Here is a 20,132-nt window from a genome sequence, read left to right on the forward strand (position 1 = left end):
CCCTTCCCCTTCCTCTCCTCCTCCTCTCCCGATAATCAGGAATCTCATCTTGGAGTCCTCCACATGTTCAGCTTCTGTGAGTGCTTGACAGAGGCTTCTTTTAGCATCGGTGCATGCGCATGAGACGTGCCAGAAGGGCGACTTCAATCTCCACACATCCCCTGGCACAATGAACAAACACCACACACACACACACACACACACAGAGTGTGTGTATACACAGTACACACATACACAGTATCGCACAGAAATGCGTAGCTGACATCAGCAGGAAGCTCTGAAGCCTCTGCTTCCTCCCCAGACTCAGCAACACCCCGGGGTTGCTCTTGCCTCTCAGAGTCTGGGCAGAGACGCATTAGCAGCATCACCAGAAGGTTCCAGACGCTCGCTCGCCTCACCTTGAGCCTCCTTCCTTTCTGCCTGCCTAAGCACCGAGTCACCTCCTTGCTGCCGCCGCTGCCGACTTCCAAGTCTGGAAATGCATTTAGCACAGAGGACGACACAGTAGTTGCTTGGTTTGTGGGGAATTGATGGCCTTAAATTAGAATTTAATTGGTGGTGTGAAGGAACAGAGGCAGAGGAGACCCAGAACCGATGCCCGTGTCTCTTTGGGCCTTTGATAAACCTTACACGTACTGCCTGCCTGCCGCAGAAAGCATATGTTCTGAGAGTCGAGAGTCTCGGGCGAGCCTCTAGCTTGCCCTGTGCCCTGGGGAAGCCGCGCACGCTGTGGCTTGGCATGGGCCCTCTCCAGGCAGCTCTACTTGCCCCCAAATGTAGAGGTGCTCCTAGTTCTCCTCCAGGGCAACAATGCACCAGGTGTCAAAACTGTTGTAGGGCCCAGGGCTGGAGAGAGGGGCCAACAGGCAGAGGCCGCTCCCGGAGCCCAGGTTTGGAGAGCAGTCATGAGTTCTGCAAAGCCCTCCACCGGAGGCCTGGCCATGAGTGCGAGTCACATGCTCAAGTCACTACGCCTCAGCTTTTCACCTCTATTATAATGGCCTCGTTACCTGGAGAGGTCTTCAGTGATGGTGGGGGAAATGGTCGGCACTGAGCCTGCCACAAGAAGAAAGTGCAAAGAAATGGGGGTTTTAATTGTAAATACTACTAATGGCTTAGATTCACACATCTCAGTTGTCCATCATTGGCAGTCACTATGGAGAGTCTACAAATCCTTCCGAAGCCTGGAATCGAAGGGACGAGGAAAGTGACATCCTGAGGGTTAGGAGGGATGGTTTCTGCCTTGAAACTCAGGCAGATGTGCCACCTTAAGCCAGGAGGGTGTCCTAAACCCTCGCTCACGGGCATGGAATGGATCGAGGTGCGTCATCCGCAGCTCCTGTGAGGGCTCTGGGTAGGGCAGGTTCTAAGCACCCTTGGCTAAGGAGACCCTGACATCTGACCAGGCTCTTGCCCACCTATCCCCCAGGTAGAGGGCGTTGTCCCTGGCAGACAGTCTGGCCACTGAAGTCACCTCTTTACCCTAGGTCTGTCTCCTTAAGTGGGACAAATCTGTCCTTATAAAACCTTCTAGTTCTGACTTTTCGTGGGTTCGGTTAGCTGTGAACACTGGCTGTGAGTGTAACAGTCAGTCAGGTGGTGTGACCAGGACACTCACAGTTACACAGCCAGTTACACTCAGTTAACACGGGTCATTCTCAGAACTCCTTCCTTGGCAGAAATAGCCAGAGCCCAGAAGCCATCTGCCAGCCCTGTCCTTGTGTGTTGGTTGCCCATTTACCGAAGCAGGCCGCCTGGTGGGCTTCAACAGCTGCTCTACGGCCCCATATCCTGCAGACAAGGGATCTAAGCCTCCTGGGGGCCTTCGAGTCAGTCAGAGCTCAGAAAGACAGTAGCCAGACAGCTGAGTGTGGAGTGAGCTCCAGGCACCTGCGCGCCAGAGCCCAGGGAACCGCCTCAGAAAAGTGAGAGGAGGGAACTCAAGCTGGTCGAAGCCTCTGAGCTGGCTCTCCCCTAGCTTCTCAGCAGAGCCTGTGCTGGTACCTGCAAGGTGAGGTCAGGTGGAAGGCCTGCCCAGTGTTTGCTCAGAGCACCTCCTCAGAGTGGCCTGCAGGGCCAAAGGGTAGATAGGATTTGTCTGCGCCTCTGCCCAAGTCAGAGATAATTCTGCTGTCAAGGAGTCCTCCGAAGCACAACCACAGGCCAGATCAGAACAGGCCTTCTAAAGATGACTAAAGAAGGGAGGGGGAGAGAGGAAAGATGGAGAGAAGGAAAGAACCAGAGAGAGGCCATGCAGGGTAAAGCCTTCTCCACAGACACCCCACAGCTCCACAGAGCGATACAGGTGACCATCAGGCACCATAGCGCTTTGGGTGGACATACATAGGAGAAAACAACTGGGGGGAATTTCAGATGCTGATGCTACACCAACCTACCAGCCTAGGCACAGCTGATCCCCTAGTCCCAGGCTTGGTGAATCCCTGTGTTTGAAGATGGCAGGTGTACCCCGGGTATGCCACCTTCACAACAGAAACAGTAAGGATGTTGGTGTCAAAGCCTCCCGCTAGATGCTATCCAGTAGGCTCACGCGACAAGGCGCTCCCCAGCTGACGGTTCCCATTCAGGAACACAGTTTAACAAGATTCTGCAGTCTTCAGAGACATGAAGAGGAACCGATCTTTATAAATAACTCCTGATTAAAATGGAGCTGAAAATAGGGAGACCGAACAGGAAGCAAACTGCTAAGCACTTATTGAGTCGATAACATTGGCTTGAAGATCTTAGTGCAAATGGCTGGTCTGGTTTATTTCCTTGTTGTCAAAAGTTAAATGCAGGCTGGAGCCTAGAGGCACCAAGGCTGTGTGTGTCTGAGGGCTGATTTAAGGGACATGGAGCTCGGCTTCTGGACTCTTGGGGATATATGCTAACACAGGTTTTGATTAGATATCCCTGAAGTCTTTTGAGCTCAGTCAGGTGGTGTGACCAGGACACTCACAGTTTGTTCCCTGGAAGGGATGACTTCTGAGCTGTGGGTTTCTAGATGGTGTTTCATGGCTGAGTTTCCTGTATGAAACTTGGGCAGCCAAAGGTCTGAATGAGACCCGGATCTGTGCTCTAGCCTGTTATGAATGTCTCCCTGCCTCCCTCCCCAGGACCCAAACACAAACCCTAAATCCTTAGTGAATGACAGCAGTCATAATGGCAGGGTCAAGGAATCCTTCAGGGAGGAGGCCAGGAGCTGAGACACCTGTAGTGGGCCTGTTTTTTTCAGCAGCAATTGCAGGTGCCTGTATGCACACGGAGGATTCCGCGGCTGTGCATGCGCAGGAAGGTGAAGATCTCTGAGGGCATAGCATGGAAACCGGGCTTGGGCTTGACGTTGTCATAGTAATGGTGTGTGATGAAGAAGCCTGAGGGGTTCATGGGGAAGGCCCAGAAACCGAACAGGTGCACCTCCTCGCAGAGCTCCAGGGCCGCAGTGACCAGGATGAGACCCGTGCTGATGCGCCGTGCGCGCACGCCCAGGCTGAGCCAGTAGCGCGACACGCTGCTCAGGTACTGCGGGTGGAAGAAGTAGACCGGCTGCCGCGACTGGAAGTCGTCCAGCATGTACTTGACTCGGAAGGACACCAGGGTGTTGCGTACATTGTAGAAAGCCGGCAGCAGCACCGAGGCGTTCTCGTACTTCTGCAGCACGCTGAAGAAGGGCCGCCGCCACTTCTCCAACTTGTGGAACCTGCAGGGCAGGGCGGCAGAGTCTCATCCTCCTGGCAGCCCACCCTCCTCCCCCATGCCCACCCTCCCTGTAACATCCCGTAAACCCCACCCCTCACCTCCGCCTTTTATCCCCTTCTCCTCCCCCACATAAGACTCATAGGCCCGGCTGGCCTCCCTCGTCTGCCTCCCTCCTTTCCTTATGTGTTTATGTGTTTATTCATGGAGGGGAGGGGACGCACACATGGCAGAGGGCAAGTGTGGAGGGCAGAGGACAACCTGCCAGAGCCCGTTCTCTCCTTCCATCACAGGGTGGGGCTGGGGGAGGGGTGCCTGGAGATTGAACTCAGGTCAGAATGGGCAACAGGAGCCTTTGCCCACTGAGCCACCTCATGCCTCCCAGAAATGTGACATTTCTCAAAGATGGTATTTTTTTTTAATACACAGAAGAAGAGATGGTCTGGGCAGAATAACTAGTGTGTGGCTACGGAGTGACACCAATGCTCAACCTAAAAGGATAAAGGCAGCCAAGGAAGCCACAGAGGCTGTGGCTGGGACTTGGAGCCCCACTCCCTCCCCTGCTCTCCCTTCCCTGAGACTGGAGTGACCATCTGACTGGCCTGGCACCTGACTTACTGGGGCCCCTCCTTGGCACCCTGCCTTCTGCCTGCATGTCCTTTCCAGTGTCCATCCCTCCATCTGCAGCTGTCTGTGCCCTGAAGGCTCCTGGCATCTGATATGATTTAGCCACTCCTCCCATCGCTCGGCTCTCTTACCCACGCTCTAGCCAGGCTGACTGTGTGCAGGGTCCCAGCATACCAGCTTCTGCAGACCTCCCAGGCAGACCCGCAGAGGGCGGCCAAATAAGGACTAAGGTCTTTGCACGAGCACCCCTCCATATCCAGACACTGCCTGTCCCTCCCCCAGCACACCTGGTGGGTTCCTGACCACCTCTGGGTAGCAACTGCTCAGACCTGTGCTGCCCAGAAGAACTACAGTTCAGGCCCCATGTGTGCAAATGAACGAAAAATAAGGGAAGTTATTAAACCCATCATGTTTTATCCCAAATATAAAGATGCTATCACTTCAGCATTTGACTAATGTAAAAATCACCAAGATGTGTTAAATCTTTGTGTTACATCTTTGACACCCAATGATGAGTTCTTCATGTAGACAGCTGGCAGCATGTCTCAGTCAAGACCCAGTGGCCACCAAAAGTCAGCACAGCTCTAGAAAGCAGACCACTGACCTGTCAATTATGATGCTGGGATTCACAGTGACTACATCTGTCTTCTCTCCCACATCCGTGGTGTATATCCCTGAGATGGGGGGCAGGTTGCACCTGCAGAGAGACAGCCTCACATAGTTAGTCCATCACCTGCAAGTAGCTGGGAGAGAGAGAGAAAGGAAAGGATGGGCTTACTGGTCAGAAAGAGGCAACGGCCCAGCTGGGCAGGACCTCTGTGGCTGGCTAAAAGACAAAGGTCATTTCTGCTCTGGGTCACTAACAGAACAGCAAAAATCTCCATCCTTAGTCTCCCTCAAGTTACAGCCATGGAGATATTCAAACTATCATCAAAAACAAGTCCTTGGAAGCTGTGGTCATCCCTGGGCCTCTTTAAAGCTATGTAAGCAGGGAGATGCAGGAGCATCCATCCCCTTGTCTGGGTTCAGGATTCAAGACTTCCCTGAGGAAGTAATGCTTGAGCTGAGGGAAGGGATTAGAAAAAGTCAGCTGGCAGAAGAACCAGCTGCCTGCGGGATGGTCAGAGGCGCCATTTGGAAATGCATTGTTGAGGCACAGAGTTGCAGAATTGTGTGTAGTGTGACCTACAGACATTCCCTAAGGTAGGAAGAGTGGGGTCACCAAGGCAACCAAATCCTAACCTCTGAAAGTGGGAGCCTGTGCCTTAATTGGCAGAAGGGACGCGGAAATTGCACTAAGGATCCTGAGGTGGGGGGAGGTGGCTCCAGGGACAACTCAAGAGTCTTTAGAAAGAGACTGTGGTATGATAAATGTGGTGGTTTGAAAGTCTTTGGCCCCAGGCCCATAGGGAGTGGCACTGTTAGAGGAGGCATGGCCTATTTGGAGGAAGGATGCCACTGCAGAGGCAGTTTGAGATTGCCCATGTTCAAGCTACACCCAGTGTAGCACACAGTTTCTTTCTGCTGCCTTTGAATCAAGATGTAGAACTCTTGGCTCCTCCAGCACCATGTCTGCCTGCACACTGCCACACTTCCCACCATGACGATAATGGATTAAACCTCTGAAACCGTAAGCCAGCCCCAGTTAAATTTTATCATTTATAAGAGTTGCTGTGGTTGTGGTGTCTCTTCGCTGCAATAAAACCCTCTGACAACAAGGAAGATCTATCAGTCTGCAAGTCAGGGTTCTCTAGAATAGCAGAACTCATACAATGAATACCCGTGTTAGGATGGATTACAGGCTGTGGCCCATCTAGCCTTGGTGAATGGACCTAGGGGAGACCCCAAGCAACAATGTAGCAGCTTCTGCATGTAACAATGTTTCAAGCAACACTGTAGCAGTTTCTGCATGTAACAATGTTTCAAGCAACACTGTAGCAGCTTCTTCATGTAACAATGTTTCAAGCAAAGCTGTAGCAGCTTCTGCATGTAACAATGTTTCTTGGGGTTTCCCCACTTCAGCATCAATTCAGAACCAGTATCTCATAGACCCTGGAAAATCTGATGGTTTCCTTCCTCCAGTGTACAATTACCTTGTAAAAGGACTTGGATAGGAGAAAAGGGTTAATATCAAACTCCTAAGTTGTTTTTTTTTTTTTATCAAGATCCTTCCTCAGGAGAACCTGGTCACCCCTTTATTCAAGGGGTTCTGGGTCTGCAAACTGGTTCAAGTCTGGAAATTGATTCATGGGCTGAGATTCCTTTTGCCACAATCCAATGGAGCATTGCTTTAATTTGTTAGAGAATTTTTTCCACAAATACAGACCAAACAAAAATGCAGGAGACTTCTTTCTTATATGTCTCATGCATGCCTGTAAACACCATGATTGGCTAGCCAGTACTAAAGGTCCATATGAGTTATTTCACTGTAGACATTACTTAGAAATTAGTTGTTCGGTGCTGCCAATTATGGGCTAGACCATTATGGCATTGCTTTGTATGCACTGCTATCCACTGAAATGACTACGATCAGCTGGCCTTTAGTAATTCAGTGCTACCACCTGGCCTCTGCTACTTTGAGACTCAATTAAACCCATTGCACTTAATTCATCAGGGCAACAAAAAAGCTCTTCAAATGTGCTGGTGCCCTTCTCACCAGTTTGTGTCCTATAGGATTAGTGGAGGGCATGTGTTCTGGGCCTTCCCATTGTGGAGGGTTAGGTTCTGCACAGTGTACCCACTCTATCCGTACAAGTTCCCTGAGCCCTAAAATCCTTTCATCAACATTAAGTCAGGGGATATCAGGCATCTCCAACTGGCTGAGTCTGTGTGTCGACTTGACACAGGCTGGAGTTATCACACAGAAAGAAGCTTCAGGTAAGGAAATGCCTCCATGAGATCCAGCTGTGGGGCATTTTCTCAATTAGTGATCAAGGGTAGGAGGGCCCCTTGTGGGTGGTGCCATCCCTGGGCTAGTGGTCCTGGGTTCTATAAGAAAGCAAGCTGAGCAAGCCAGGCGAAGCAAGCCAGTAAGGAACATCCCTCCATGGCCTCTGCATCAGCTCCTGCTTCCTGGCCTGCTTGAGTTCCAGTCCTGACTTCCTTTGGTGATGAACAGCAGTATGGAAGTATAAGCTGAAGAAACCCTTTCGTCCCCAACTTGCTTATTGGTCATGATGTTTGTGCAGGAATAGAAACCCTGACTAAGACAGTCATCTTTTGACAAATGCTCCAACCAACCATTTAAACAAACTTTCCACACCTTTTAGCTGTGCAAACTTCCCTATTAAACCCACAATCTCCACTCTGAGGGCCCATATCAATAAATTCAGACAGATCCAGTTTTATGTTTCTTCTACCATTATCCCATTCCCTTAAAACTCATCTCTATACATATTCTCCTGACTTCTGCTTGGATGAATTAGCAAGCTCACTAAGCTCTTCAGGAGTGTAACCCCTCTCCACTCCTCGTGGACTTCACTTTCTTTTGGCCCTCCAGGAGCTTGCTTGGCTGGTTATACGTCTGGTTATAGGTATGAAGGCATCCATTGGTGGGCCCTGAGAGACATCAGTATTCAGGTGGCATCTCCTTCAAGGAAAGTCACACCTGGCTTAGCAGACAATGAAGGATTAATTTCCTCAGTCAAAGGTGGAAAGGGCACTATTTCAGTGGGCAAGGGTGGGAATACCTCTTGTGCCAAGGGGAGAGACTCCTTCCTCAGGTGAGATAAACCCTTGAGAATCTGAGAGTTCAAAGTTCCCAGCTTCAGTAGGTCCCACCACACATTTATACCCTGAGTACAGGCCCCATTCTTTACCAACGAACACCATTCCTTTAACCACTGACACCTTCGAAGGCTGGGACTTGAATTTTCTCTGTAATTCAGCATAACCTTATAATGAGGGTTTTAGTTTGATTTTTCCACAACTTGAGCCCTGTGGCTACCAGGGGGAAGATTCTCTTCTGGGGCACACTTAGAAACCTTTACATTGTTTATGTGCATCTGAGGCAGGTCGAATTTATCAAAGGTCATTGTCATCCTTCACCATATTCTGAGACACCACAAGTTGATTAATTTTATTACTGAGCTCATTCTCTTCCTTTGTCAGTTCATCCAGATGCTGGGAGCCGTCACCCAGGGTCCCCATCCAGATGCCAGGAGCAGTCACCCAGGGTCCCCATCCAGATGCTGGGAGCAGTCATCCAGGGTCCCCATCCTCTCTCTCTTTTTTTTCCCTACAAATTATCGAAAAGTTTTGCATACAGAGTCACCAAATGTGTTGTCTCTCACAATTGGTAAGTCAGGATAACCAAAAGCCTTTGTCTCCTTAAGTCTGTAAAATAGTTCACAATGCTTTCAGTAATCTCTGAGCTTCTAGAAGAAACTCTGGAAGTAACTGAAGGTGTTGGCAAATTGGAAAACCTTTTCCAGATACTTAAAAAATATCCTTATATTTCTATTGTTCTAGAACCAGTTCTGATACCAAAATCTGCTATCATTCAGTTTCTTATATCATAGGGTAGTCATATATATATATATATATATATATATATATATATATATATATCCATCCCAGATATCTACAGACACCAAACCCTGACACTGTTGCTGTTGCCAAGAGGCACTTGCTGACAATAACCTGGTATGGCTGTTCCCTGGGAGGTTCTGCCAGCACCTGACTAATGCAGATTCGCTATTCGCAGCCAACCATCAGACTGAGCTAGGGGACCCCAGTAGGGGAGCTGACGGAAGAACTGGAGGAGCAGAGGGAGACTGCAATTCCACAGGAAGAACAATATGGGCCTAAACAGACCACCCAGAGCTCCCAGAGAGGGACTAGATCACCAACCAGGGAGAGTACAGGAGGGATCCTTGGCTCCAGACACATAGGAAGCAGAGGAACCCTTGTCTGACATCAGTGGGAGGAAGCACCCTCAGAAAGGCAAGGGGGAGAGGGGAGAGAGCAGATGGGATGGGGGGGTTGTGGAGGGGTAACCAGGAAGGGGAGTAACATTTGAGATGTAAATGAATGGAATGATTAATAAGAAAATAAATAAATAAATAAATAAACAAATTGGATCTTTCCACTTCAAATGAAAAAACAAAAACCTCACAGGTATGTCCAGGAGGTTTTAATTAATTCTGGATACAGTCAAGTTGACAATGAGGAGAACATGGAAGGTGGGTGGAAGGCGCACGACAGCAATCCCAGCAGGTTCCCCTCCAGCTCCCTTACCGAAAGACAAAGTCAGCGCTGTTGATTTCCTTCCCGCAGCCGCTGTTCTTCAAGATGCCACCATTGCCCACCACAGCACACTTCTTAAACTGAGAGCGGTAGTAGGGCATTTCCTGGAGAGGAACATGCATGGTGTCACAGTCAGTGGCACCCCCACCTTCATCTGAGGCTTCGCATCTGCCCCCCTCCAAAGTTCCCTCTAAGCTCTACCCAACGAGGTAGCTTTGTGTGGCATGTGAGAGAAAGGGTAATTCAACTCAGCAATCAGGAGCGGAAAGGAGAGGCCTCTGCATTAGGCGATTCTTCCTCCCTGTTCTGACACCAAAGAGTCTGCAGGACTACCCTACCTGCCCCCACACCAGCCCACCAATGGCTGAGCATCTCGCAGTGAGACACATCCACCAGCCAACCAATCGCTGAGCAGCTCACAGGGAGACACACCCACCAGCCAACCAATCGCTGAGCAGCTCACCGGGAGACACACCATGTTAGGAATTAGGCTCAACCAGAGGGAGTTGTCATGACCCTCTGTGGCACACTCAAGTCTGTGACCCACTTTTCCTGTGGAGACAGGTCCAGAGGACCAGGACGGGTCTCACAGTGAATAGGGGGAGAGACAAAACAAATCACAGTAGTCTTAGGAAAAGGTCACTGGGGTTTCTGATGTTTTCCATGGATGCCTCCTAAACACATACAAACCAAGAACAGTCTGGAAACAACCACCCGATAACCACAGAATAAGAATCTCTATGTGGACAGGAGACTGGAAAGCTGACCTTTTCAATCCTCAGAGATGCCTCTATGCTAAGGGAAGCTGCCACAGGCCATGATTGAGGGGCTGGAAAATCACAGGCTACATCTGGTCTACCACCTGTTTTTGTATGGCCGGCAATCTGTAAATATCATTTGTTATTTTTAAGCTGTCTGAAGCCTCTCCAAGAAGACATGTGATGTGTGAAAATTACATAGACTTCTGACATCCATATCAGTAAGATGAGGCCTCTCTCATTAGTTTACACATAATGGTGGCCATTTCCATGCTGAGACCATGGTGGCAAGAAGAGATGGTGCTGGTGACACGCACGACTATTCACTATCTGGTCCTTCCCAGAGAAGGTATAGAGACCTTGATGTATCTCCTGATCTCAGTAATTCATGCCCTGGCTCTCTGAGGGCCCGTAGGCCGGCCCAGGCTATGCCACACGGTGCTGTGACTTGCTTAAGATACAGGTTTGTCTGCCACCTGCTCCACACTGTGGGCCTTAAAAGGATCCACCTAGTGCAGGTGGCTCAACACCGCCTTTTCTAACACTGTGCTGTGCCTTCCATTCATTTCTTGAGCCCGAGTCTCACCAGATCACTCTGGTATCAGCAACTGGACATACAGAGGGATTCTGGTTGTATCCTGTTAGCTTCTCCTGACCCTCTAAAACATGCATCTAAAACAGGGCATCCTATAGCTCCCCTTTCATGAATGCACTCTTGCTGACCCCCCCACTTTCTGCTGAAGCCACCCCACCCCAACATCACAGAACCATCTGAAGCGGTCCAGAGCACTCGCATCCCCTTCACAAAGAGTTGAGATGTTGGATCTGTTCCAGCTCTCAGCCGCGGCGGTTTAAATGAGTCATGGACGTGGATATCCCCCCAGCAGGGAGCTACGATGCTATCACTGACCAGCCCACCTTCACACAGCACCTATCGCAAGCAACCAAAGCTATGCCTGGTCTGAATCCCGGTGTCATAAAGAAATTACGAGTTTAAAAGGGAAAAGATCACCAAGTATTACAATGACAACTGACCAGGCAAGATGTGCCTGCTAGCATAGTAGCGGCAAGTCTGTTGTGGAGACACCCAACCATGTTCTGATTGGAACTAAGTCCTGCCACACAGAAGAGAGTTCACATCTAATCCTACAAACCTGGTCAAAAGCCCATGGCTGGGAGGTCCTAGGGCCCAGTTAGGAATCTATAGCTGTTGATAAACCAAATGCCACGATGTGCTCATCAAAAGGCCTTTTAAATAATTACCCGTATTCCTATAAACAAGTGTTGAGGTCAGCTTTGCTCAGAGAAGCTGCTTCTGCAGGGGCACTGTGTGCTGCTGCACAGATAACTAGACAGAGGGCCGAGAATGAGTGGCGGGTTCTGGCCAGCCATAAATGGAACATGCACACTGCCTTCTTCAAGGCTCAGGGGATGCTTGGAGAGGACAGCGGACACAATGGATGAGCCATAGAATGGGGTGGAGTTTGGTGGGATGCTGTCTTCTCGTCCTCAAGGCGGGACGTTGGCACTCTTGACGGGACCAGTCAATATGCTGTTATGCAGTGGGGACGGACTTATGAGTTCAGCCCTCCCAGAGACTGTATAGGCAGCAAGCTAGGTAGGGTCCATGCTCCGGTATGTAACCCCATTGAGTTACTAATGGAGAAAGGATGGGCAGGGACTTGTTGGGAAGGAGAGGGGCATGGGAAGGGAACAAGAGAGGTCGGTGGTGGAGGCGTTGGCAGGAATACGATTAAAATACATTCTAGCCATGTTTGAAAATGGCATAATAAAACCAACCACTCTGTATAACGAATACATGCTAAGCAAAGCCCTTTTTACAAAATGACACCAAGCTGGGCGGTGGTGGTGCATGCCTGTAATCCCAGCACTCTGGGAGGCAGAGGCAGGCGAATTTCTGAGTTTGAGGCCAGCCTGGTCTACAGAGTGAGTTCCAGGACAGCCAGGGCTATACAGAGAAACCCTGTCTCGAAAAAAACCAAATCCAAAAAAACCAAAGAGAGAGAGAGAGAGAGAGAGAGAGAGAGAGAGAGAGAGAGAGAGAGAGATTGTTTTAAAAAATGACACCAGCACCTATCTGATGTGGCTGACACTCAGGCCTGTCTGCCTCAGATGAGAGATTATACAATGCCATGGGCAGAATTTTAATCAATCTCTCTCTCTCTCTCTCTCTCTCTCTCTCTCTCTCTCTCTCTCCATATCACGCAAACCACAGCTCAATGGCACTGTCATGCCCAGACAGGACTCCTCGGGAAGCCCAGTGGATGGGTTACTGGGCCGAAGACCACTAGCAAGACCATAGCAGCCACATGCAGAGTACAAGTATGCAGATCTGGGGACCGCCACAGACTTCTCACTCCTCCGAGACCACATCAGGATGTACCTTGGGAAACATTTTGAAGATCTCCTGGTCGATGTGATATAAGCCACTGGACTCCACCTCATACCTGAGATTCGTCTCCACTGGGGTGTTCTTCTGGGTGGTGAAGAGAAAGCTGGGAGCGTTGCAGCACCTGGACAAGGTGGACCTGGTAGGCATGGAGACAGGGGTGACACTGGGCAGAGCGCGGGGGGCTTCCTTTCCATCCCATTCCCACACACTTCCAAGCCACCCTCTCAGCATCTTCCTGGCACCTGGGCTCCTGTCTCTCTAGGACTTCCTACTGGGAAGCTCTGGCTGCCAAACCTCCACGATGTCTCTTCTAGAAGGCTATGGCACAGACTAGTGATGCCCTGACCTTCTCAGACTGGCAGGGAAGGCTGGATCCCGGGGCCTGTGCCTCTCTAACCCTTACACGGCACTCAGCCTGGGCATGTTCAAATGCCCTGTGCCAGCTGAGCCAGCCAGGCCTTGCCCGCTCAGCTCCGGTGAGACACTCCCTCAGATTCCACGGCTGCAGGGTCTGCTCTTCTCCTCTCATTCATCCACTGACCTCAGCCAGAGCCTGTTGTGGTCTCAACCCCCATGACCAACACTCAAGGAAGACTTCTCCTTATCTCACAAAACCAAGGCCTGTGTGGTGACCAAAAGTGTCAGCCGATTCTGTCACTCAGAAGCTGACTTAGGAAGATGGTAGGGCCAGACTGGGGACTCTGGTTGGTACTGGCTGCCTTCCTGCAGAAAGTAGAACAAGACTCCTAAAAGAAGTTTCAAGGATTCAGTATAGAAATAAAGGAGGGTGGGAGGGAGGGAGGGAGGGAGAGAGGGAGAGGGAGGGAAGGAGGGAAGGACGAAGGTTGGTTACTTAGTCAGTTAGTTGGTTAGTTAGTTGAAAGAGCCCTGACATTTTGTCTCAGAAACAGCCACAGCTGGTCTACAGCAGGGTTAAAGCTCAGACACCAGAACCAAAGAAGCCCGGGGGAAACAGGACCGCCTTTCCCTGAAGGCTCTCATAGGGTTGGCTCCAGGGCAAGTTTGAACCCCTGTTTTGGTAACTTAATGGGTTCTCACTGTGGCCATGGGCACAGATCACTGCCTCCCTGAGTGAGAACGGAGTACACACAGCTCCAGGCTTGGTCCCCTTCAGGGTCCAGGCAGTCCAGGGGTGCAGGTGGGTGTGGACCACGTCTCCACAGCACCCTGTGATGACCTCTCTCCTCTGCCCTGGACAGGCCCAGGAGGAGATCCGGAGTACACACAGCTCCAGACCCAGTGCCCTTAGGGTCCAGGCAGCCGTGGGAGTTGGATCATCCTCATAGAGCCCTGCAAGGACCACTAGTAGGTCCTGGAGGTCTGGAATGTTCTCATGAGCTCTGGAGTGGAAATATGAGTTGGTATTTGATATCCAGAGGCTCTGTTTTCTGCTATGTGGCCCACAACACTAGGCCCTAGGCAGGAGGAGTCTTTTCACTCTGGGCCCCAGTTTCCTCGTGCATAAATGGCAGGATTGCCTCTTCTGTTTCTGAACTTCCATAATTCTGTGATTCCAGCTTGTCAGAGCCAAAAGATTAAATGTAAATTTTTTTTAATGATTCCACATGTTGCTGAGAAATCTTCACTGGGAAACCAGCTAGCTGCTAGTCAAAGAGTGGTCTTTCTATGAAGGATTGGACTTTAGAATATGACAAAGGCTTCCAAAGAAAGGCTGAGGCCTGGCAACTGAGATCAGAACTACAAAACAGCATCTGGACCTTTTAGCTTTGCTGCCTCAGAAGCAGTGTTGTCTGCTGTGGTGGTTTAAATAGGTGTGGCCCCCATAGACTCAAGTGCTTGAATGCTTGGCCCATGGGGAGTGGCACTATTAAGGGGTGTGACCTTGTTGGAGGGGGTGTGGCCTTGTTGGAGGAAATGTGTCACTGTGGGGTTGGGCTTTGAGGTCTCGATGCTCAAGTTCTGCCCAGTGTGGAAAAGAGTTTCCTTCTAGAAGCCTTCTGATCAAGACGTACAACTCTCATCGCCTCCAGCACCATGTCTGCCTGCACGCTGTCATGCTTCCCGCCAGCATGATAACGGACTGAACCCTTCAAACTGTAAGCCAGCCCCAGTTAAGACATCTACCAACTAGAGAATGTCGCCGGAATGGAGATGGCTGCGGTTACAGGATCCTTTCCTGTGACTGGAATGTCAGTGCCTCACTCCGGCGCTGTACCAAGCTCTCGCCAACCTGGATGGAGGAGAGAGCCAAGGGAGGAGACTGACGGCCCTGGGGGCTTTCTGTTCAGAACACAGCAGGGCCCGATGTCAACTCCTTTCCCCACTCCAAACCCACTACAGGCTCTCTGCCCCTCCCCTGCCCTCCCCTCCCCTCCCCTGCCCCCCTCCCACATGGAGCTGTGTTGCTCTTGGCTATATCACCCCCTCTCATCTCAGCATTGTCATTTCGGTTCCAACTAAGCCTGGCACACCTCCCCGCCCTGTTCATGTTGCTTATCTGCTGCCATGTGTTAGAGCCTCCCCTGCCCCGGGGACGTCCAGAGGAGAGAACAGACAGTCATGCTTCAGACCCAGGCCCACTAGAACTTTCAAGCCAGGTGGGTCTCCTCTAACCAGGATTCTGCAAGCCTCGACAGGGCTTACGGCACCTGCTCGCTGGGACTCATTATACCAAAGAGTTATGTTTCTAGAACTGTGCTGACTCATACTACTGCCCCACAAGCCTGCAACCTCGGCACTTGGGAGTCAGAGGTAGGATTGTGAGTTTAAAGCCAGCCTAGGTTACACAGTTAGACCCTGTCCAAAGAGAGAAAAAGAAGAGGACAGACAGATGAGGAGAGAGGAGAGGAGAGGAGAGGAGAGGAGAGGAGAGGAGAGGAGAGGAGGGGAGAGGAGGGGAGAGGAGGGGAGAGGAGGGGAGAGGAGGGGAGAGGAGGGGAGAGGAGGGGAGAGGAGAGGAGAGGAGAGGAGGGGAGAGGAGGGGAGAGGAGGGGAGAGGAGAAGAGAGGAGAGGGGAGGGGAGAGGAGGGGAGAGGAAAGGGGAGGGTAGAGGGGAGGAGAGGTGAGGGGAGGAGAGGAGGGGAGAGGGGAGGGGAGAGCAGGGGAGAGGAGAGGGGAGGGAAGGAGAGGGGAGGGGAGGGGAGGGAGGGGAGAGGAGGGCAGAGGGGAGAGGAGAGGAGGGGATGGGGAGGGGAGAGAGGAGGAGAGGGGAGGAGAGAGGAGGGGGGAGAGGGGAGGGGAGAGGAGGGGATGGGAGGGGAAGAGGGGAGGGGAGGAGGGGGGAAAGGGGAGGGGAGAGGAGGGGATGGGAGGGGAGAGGGGAGGGGAGGAGGAGAGGGGAGGGGGAGGGGAGAGGAGGGGAGGGGAGGAGAGGGGAAGGAGGGGAGAGGAGGGCAGAGGGGAGAGGAGAGGAGGGGATGGGAGGGGAGAGGGAAGGGGAGAGGAGGGGATGGGAGGGGAGAGGGAAGGGGAGAGGAGGGGATGGGAGAGGAGGGGAGGGGAGGGGAGAGGAGGGGAGGAGAGGAGAGAGAAGAAGAGAGGGGAGGGGAGGGAAAGGGAGAGAGGAGGGGAGGGAAGGAGACTTCCTGGTCTGGAATTACCACAAACTGAAAGTATTGATAAGGAAAATACAATCGCTTGATGACGCCCACTCTCCACAGCCTCCTGTGCAAGGCACCTGTGTCAGTAGCTCCTCAGTTCATTTAAACTTGAACCTGAATGGCTGAAACCCAGTTTAGACACAAGTTGCCAGGACCACATCAATTTCTTAGTGTAAGGTCCACCTGGCCTGGAGCGCTGCCACAGCTGGCAGGAGACAGCAGCGGTGGAAACCCCAAAACACATCATCAACCAGAAGCGTTTCGGATGCCTCCCGTCTGTTTGGCTCCCATAGAAGAGCCTGGAAACTCTACTATGGGAGTTTCAGCGACTGCCTCTCTGGCTGCCTGTTAACTGTGGTCAGAGAGCAATTCAGAAACACCAACGGCCAGGCCCGGACCTCAGGCAGAAACACAGGGCTCCAGGCAGGTGGGTAGAGCCGCTGTCCCAGGACAGGGAGGTAGGGACAAAGATTGCATGTAGCTGTGGAGAGACCTTAGACAAGTACCTCACTTGTTGGAGTCTTGGTATTTATCAGCCTGAGCTAGAGGCTACGGGCCCAAGCAGGAAAGGCCGGCAGCAAGGGCCATAGCCAAGAACGGCAGACCACCTGCTGAGCTGGCCACTGCTCACACCCCTGAGCCCCTAGGGTCCAGCTTCGGGCAGATGCCCACTGAGAACTAAATGTGACAGTACAATGGGCATCTGAAGAGATGGCAGTGGGGACCTGCACCACGAGGAGGGAGGGCAGATGACTTCGATGACGAGACGTACTTGAAGAGGCTGGCTTCCGTGGCGTCCATTGCCCATTTGCATATCTGGAGGCTCTTCCACCTTTCAAACAGTTCAGACTGCTTCACCCTGTGGGAGCAGTGAACAGGGCAGAGGAGAAGGTCAGGCCGTGCCCTCACAGTCCCTCAGTCCGTATCTGCACACCTTAACAACTTTCACCTCAAGCAAGTCGACTTTCCCACGTGTTTCCCCTCAAAGGCTCACCATTCTCTCAGATACCACAGTCTGTTAAGGAAACAAGACCACTTCCACATCGGAATGCCTGCCCAGCCCTACGCTGCACAGAGCTCTGAGCTCACAACCATGACACTCCCTCCCCAAGTAGGTCAGGAAGAGGAGAGAGACTTGAGACCCTCTTCTGAACAGACCTTATGATGCTGGCTTTAAACATCTGCACCAGGATGTTCCCAAGCACTCTCAGGAAAGGGGACAGTGTCTAAACAGGTGATTCCCCCCTACACTGAAGCCCACCAAAGATAACAACCTTACCAGTTCTAACCTCACTGTTACCTCAGCCTGGGCTCCTCCCTCCCTCAGTGCTGAGGGACAGCAAGCATCTGGAAGGGATTTGTTGAGTGTCACGCCTGACTAATGAGTTGAGTTCACTGAAGGGCCAGAGCTCAGATCAAGTCGTTGAATGCCTCGACTTGCCCAGGTGTGGAAACACAGGAGCAGAGCCGGGCAGTGGTGGTGCACGCCTTTAATCCCAGCACTCAGGAGGCAGAGGCAGGTGGATTTCTGAGTTCAAGGCCAGACTGGTCTATGGAGTGAGTTCCAGGACAGCCAGGGCTACAGAGCAAAACCCTGTCTTGAAAGAACCAAACAAAAAGAAAGAAAGAGAGAGAGAGGGAGGGAGAGAGGGAGAGAGAGGGAGAGAGAGGGAGAGAGAGAGAGGGAGGGAGAGGGAGGGAGGGAGGGAGGAAGGAAGGAAGGAAGGAAAGGAAAGACAAGACCAGACAGGAGTAGACGCAGCATCTCCATACTTGCATGGAGACTCCAGGACAACAGGAAGGCATGTTCCAGAGCAGCCCAGCCTTGTCTGGAGAGGGAGGAAAGCAGAACCGAGGACTAGGGAAGCGACTGTCACGTGGTTGGCCAGACGTTTCTTGGAGAGAGAAGCCTTGCACAGAATTTTAAAATAGTGTGTATGTGAACCACACTGCACAGCTCAGTTAGACTGAGTACAAAGACCCTTTGGCAGGAGCATGCTTGATAGTTAAAGGAGCCCCCTCTTCCTTGCAACTTTCCCAAACCTCCTGCAGCAGCCCCACCCGCTCAGCCCACAGGACATCAGAGGATAGATGCCACCACATGGCAGCACCCTGGGGCAGCACCCGCTCACCCACCGCTCCTCTCCCGTTACCCCCATGCACTTTACAGCCCCTTAGAGCAGGATTGGCAACTGACTCAAGCACGTCAGAAATTCAGCACTGCCAGTGCTCCAGGCCAGGGGCCCAAAGCTTGACCATACCCAGAAGCCAGACCTTATTCAGGGTATTTGCTGTACCCCGGTCACATCCTGGGCCAATATCAAGGCTAGACCCCCAGCCTTCAATCCTGACTCCATCCCCAACTCACAATGTGACCTGGGTAAGTCCTCTCTGAGGACACTCGGTTGCTTTGTCTGTGAGGTGGCTCCCCTGTACTCAGCCCTGCTCACCTCAGAGGTTGTTGGAGAGAGCAAATAGCGTCACGTGTGTAAAAATCCACTATCCATACAGAAGCAGGACACCTTCCCCTTAAAAGATGAAGGGCTGACCTGGATCATCTCTTCTTTCTCTCACAACATCACCAACATCCCAGAAGAAAAACAAATTGTTCAAACATGCCAGGATAAAAAAAGTGTGACAGGGACAACTGTCTCTGTGGAAGAATGCTCTCAACAGACCCACAGAAGGAAAAGAGGCTGAGCCAATGATTACAAAGTTCCCGCCCAACCCAACTTCCCAAAATTCCAGGAGCAGTGGACAGAGGCATGGCCCTAAAAATGAGACTCAGTAAATGGCCATGAGCATCAGGGCTGGGTCAGAGCTCAGTGTTAGAGTGTATGCTTAGCCTACATGAGCTTGGGCTAGACCCTTCCCCTCCTCAGGACTGAAGAGAAAGCAGGGAAAAGAAACCATTCAGTCCAATCCACACCCCGCAACTTCCCCAAGCAGACGTTTGACTTCCGAGGAGGTGGGGAACGCAGACCACCCATTCCTTCCTAAAGTCCAGGCCTTCCCTGGTAAAGACAGCAACACTTTGCTCATTCATCTCAAACTTCTTCTCACACACAGAACTAGCAGCTTCTAAATGTTTTCAGTTTTGAATATGAACAGCCAAGGGTCACTGAATCTCCCTGGAGGGGACGGAACAAGATAAACTACCAGGTGAAATGACCACAGAGAAAACTACAGTAAAACAGACATCCTTGAAGTCCCAAAGCTATCCAGTACCATACCACTGCCTTAGGCAAGGACGCTCGAAGGACAAAGCTCTGGAGGGAGTGCATTAGAAGGGTGGAAGATGACGCTGAGGGATTTTATCCGGCTGCAGAAGCAAAGGGGCAAAAGAAAAATGACGGAATTAAAAGACGCACAGACCCTATCCGCAAAAGATACAGCAATTGAAGACATCGGACATCACAGCTGTCTTCAGAGGTACGGGGTGTGGAGAGGGAGAACGAGGGAAAGGAAGAGGGGGGGGAAGAAAAGGGGAGAGAGATCACATAAGCATGAAGGGACCCAAACCCTTCTCTCTCATCCACTGCTTCCTGGGACTTGACGACACAAATCGCTCTGGGTTCTAACCAGAAGTGGTTCTAACCTTAAAGAGCACAGGTAATGAGTGCTAAGGGCCTCCCTTTGTGGCAGAGTCTAGAGACACTGTAGTTGATAGAACAAACAGCTTACTAAGGTAACTCACCCATAGAAGAGCTAGAACTAAGCAGTATAGCTTAGATTAGTTTGTTTTCTGATGTTAAGATGAAACACTGGAGGCTGGGCACTTACAAAGGAAAAGGTCTGTTTAGTTGAGAGTTT

At 51.4% G+C, this 20,132-nt stretch overlaps 1 protein-coding gene across 1 annotated transcript in view; it reads right to left on the minus strand.

Annotated features, from left to right (window-relative positions):
* Positions 1–3,079: 3,079 nt before the first annotated feature.
* The window catches only part of St8sia5 (ST8 alpha-N-acetyl-neuraminide alpha-2,8-sialyltransferase 5), a 66,520-nt gene continuing 49,467 nt past the window's right edge, over positions 3,080–20,132 (minus strand). The window contains 5 exon segments of the mRNA XM_052155762.1: positions 3,080–3,697; positions 4,925–5,017; positions 9,559–9,671; positions 12,730–12,874; positions 17,092–17,178. Coding sequence (XP_052011722.1) covers positions 3,229–3,697; positions 4,925–5,017; positions 9,559–9,671; positions 12,730–12,874; positions 17,092–17,178 — 907 coding nt within the window. The 3' untranslated portion in view covers positions 3,080–3,228.

The sequence above is a fragment of the Apodemus sylvaticus genome, chromosome 13, assembly GCF_947179515.1.
Source record: "Apodemus sylvaticus chromosome 13, mApoSyl1.1, whole genome shotgun sequence".
In the NCBI taxonomy this organism is placed as follows: Eukaryota; Metazoa; Chordata; class Mammalia; order Rodentia; family Muridae; genus Apodemus; species Apodemus sylvaticus.